Source organism: Gavialis gangeticus, unplaced genomic scaffold, assembly GCF_001723915.1.
Source record: "Gavialis gangeticus isolate Ggan-Ray unplaced genomic scaffold, GavGan_comp1, whole genome shotgun sequence".
Taxonomy (NCBI): Eukaryota; Metazoa; Chordata; order Crocodylia; family Gavialidae; genus Gavialis; species Gavialis gangeticus.
Window position 1 is genome coordinate 68,054,617 of NW_017729033.1, and position 1,891 is coordinate 68,056,507.

General features: G+C 42.5%; 1 protein-coding gene across 3 annotated transcripts in view; it reads right to left on the minus strand.

Moving 5' to 3' along the window:
- The window catches only part of CORIN (corin, serine peptidase), a 313,652-nt gene that overhangs the window by 116,286 nt on the left and 195,475 nt on the right, over nucleotides 1-1,891 (minus strand). For 2 of the 3 annotated variants that reach the window (XM_019526368.1, XM_019526370.1), the window contains one exon: nucleotides 1,168-1,269. The exons of the other annotated variant lie outside the window; for it this stretch is intronic. In XM_019526368.1, the coding sequence (XP_019381913.1) occupies nucleotides 1,168-1,269 (102 nt within the window). The remainder of the gene's footprint in view (nucleotides 1-1,167; nucleotides 1,270-1,891) is intronic. 3 annotated transcript variants of the gene reach the window in all.

Genomic DNA, 1,891 nt, shown 5'->3' on the forward strand with positions numbered 1-1,891 from the left:
GGGGGGGAGGTGCGCACGTGTGTGTGTGTGTGCGCGCGCGCGTGCGCACGCGCACATGTCCCTCTGAACAGCCCAGCACAGAATGTTTATCACCCTTTAACTCGGTGTTTATTAGTCCATTAAGAAAACAGAGGGACATTACCACCTGGCTGTTGATTCTGCCTTTGTTCCATGTGCTACAGCTCAGAGGTAGCCAGCACGTGGCCTGCTAGCTAATGCTGAGGTGTCTGTGAGGGACAGGGAATGCCTGCTTAACGGGAATCGGAGAGGGAGCAGAAGCTAGGTCCACATTTTCAGCCTTTCTTCTAAATTTTTTCTTACCCACAGTATCTGAAAAAGACTCTTACAGGCACACCCCACTCACCCTATTTTAATTTATGCCTGGGAGAACTGTTATACGAGCCCATCATTTATTTATTACTATAGCATGACTAGCTGTATTTTATCACTGGGACCAATGTGGATTCATTAGTCATACAATCACAGGTAGCTGGCCAGGCACACGAATAACTGATTAACAATCTCCCAGCAACAACTGCTCAAGGAATTACAAAACACAACAAGTGGAACAAGTGAATGTCTTGACGACAACTAAGTGAATGCCTGCCAGACCCTGGAGCAGGGTAGAGCAAGAGAGGACAATATACTAGAAAAAGGATCTCTAGGCCCCACCAGATTCTTTTGGCCAGGAAAATAACTTCATCAGCTTGAATAACAAAGAGGAAAAGGACCCAATCTAGACTCAAGGCATGGTGTCATTCCTCCTGGGGTTGGGAGAAATAGGCAAGCAGTTTACACATGGATCATTTTATTTCATTTGTGCATATATTTAATACTCTTTCACTGCACTATAAAGCACTGCAATAGTCACCACAAACTAAGAACAGAGCAAAGAAAATATGTGTGGGGAAAAAAATCTTTAGGTTCAAGGGTCCTTGAGTAGGCTAGTACAGTTACATTTTTAGTCACGAACTGGGATGACACATTTATTTCTGGTTTGGTCTAATCAAAACCATTTCAAAACTTAAATACTAGACATGCAACAAGTAAGAATGAATGAAAATATTCTTTTCTGTATCCTGCAGTGCATCATCATAAAGGCAATGAAAGGGAAAACTACTGGAAGTGTATTCTAGGACAATGGTGTGAAGCACAGGCCAAACTTACTACAGTTTGTCTGGCTGTTCCTCATCTCACAGAGGGAAGAGGTGCCACAAGAATCAGGACAGGAAGTACATCTCTGGTCTCCTTCCTGACAAGGAGTTTGACCTGAAGAAAATAAATACAAGCTTATTAACTGTCTTGAGTTAGTGAATAAATGATAATGTAGTGGTGAGAAGATGGTCACAAATGTTGCCAGTTTCCTTCAGATAATGGAACAAGCACTAATTGCTAGGTATCATCCACATTTCCAGTATTAAAGTTATTCCCTGTGGTAATTACAGTGTACCAAGTTTGCACTGGCAAATACAAATAATGCTTTTAAGAACAAAAAAAAATGTCATGTTATCATTTCCTTCCTGTTTCTTTCCCTTTTCTTACACCAAGGCATTCAATTTAAGCATTCAGGGTGCCTGTAGGCATGTGGGGATGCTGCTCCAATGCAAAAATGTAATTACAGCAGATCAAAGCGGACTCAATTACTTGGAACAGACTCAATTAGTCGAATAAACTTTAGTTAAAGAGCCTCGGCTGCCATTTTGAAGTGTGGGACACTAAATAGATTTCATAGACATTCGGGCTGGAAGGGACCTAGGAAGATCATTGAGTCCAGCCCCCCGCCCAAAGAGCAGGAAGTCAGCTGGGGTCATAGGATCCCAGCAAGATAAGCATCCAATTTGTTCTTGAACGTGCTCAATGTAGGTGCTTGAACCACCTCTGATGGCAGGCT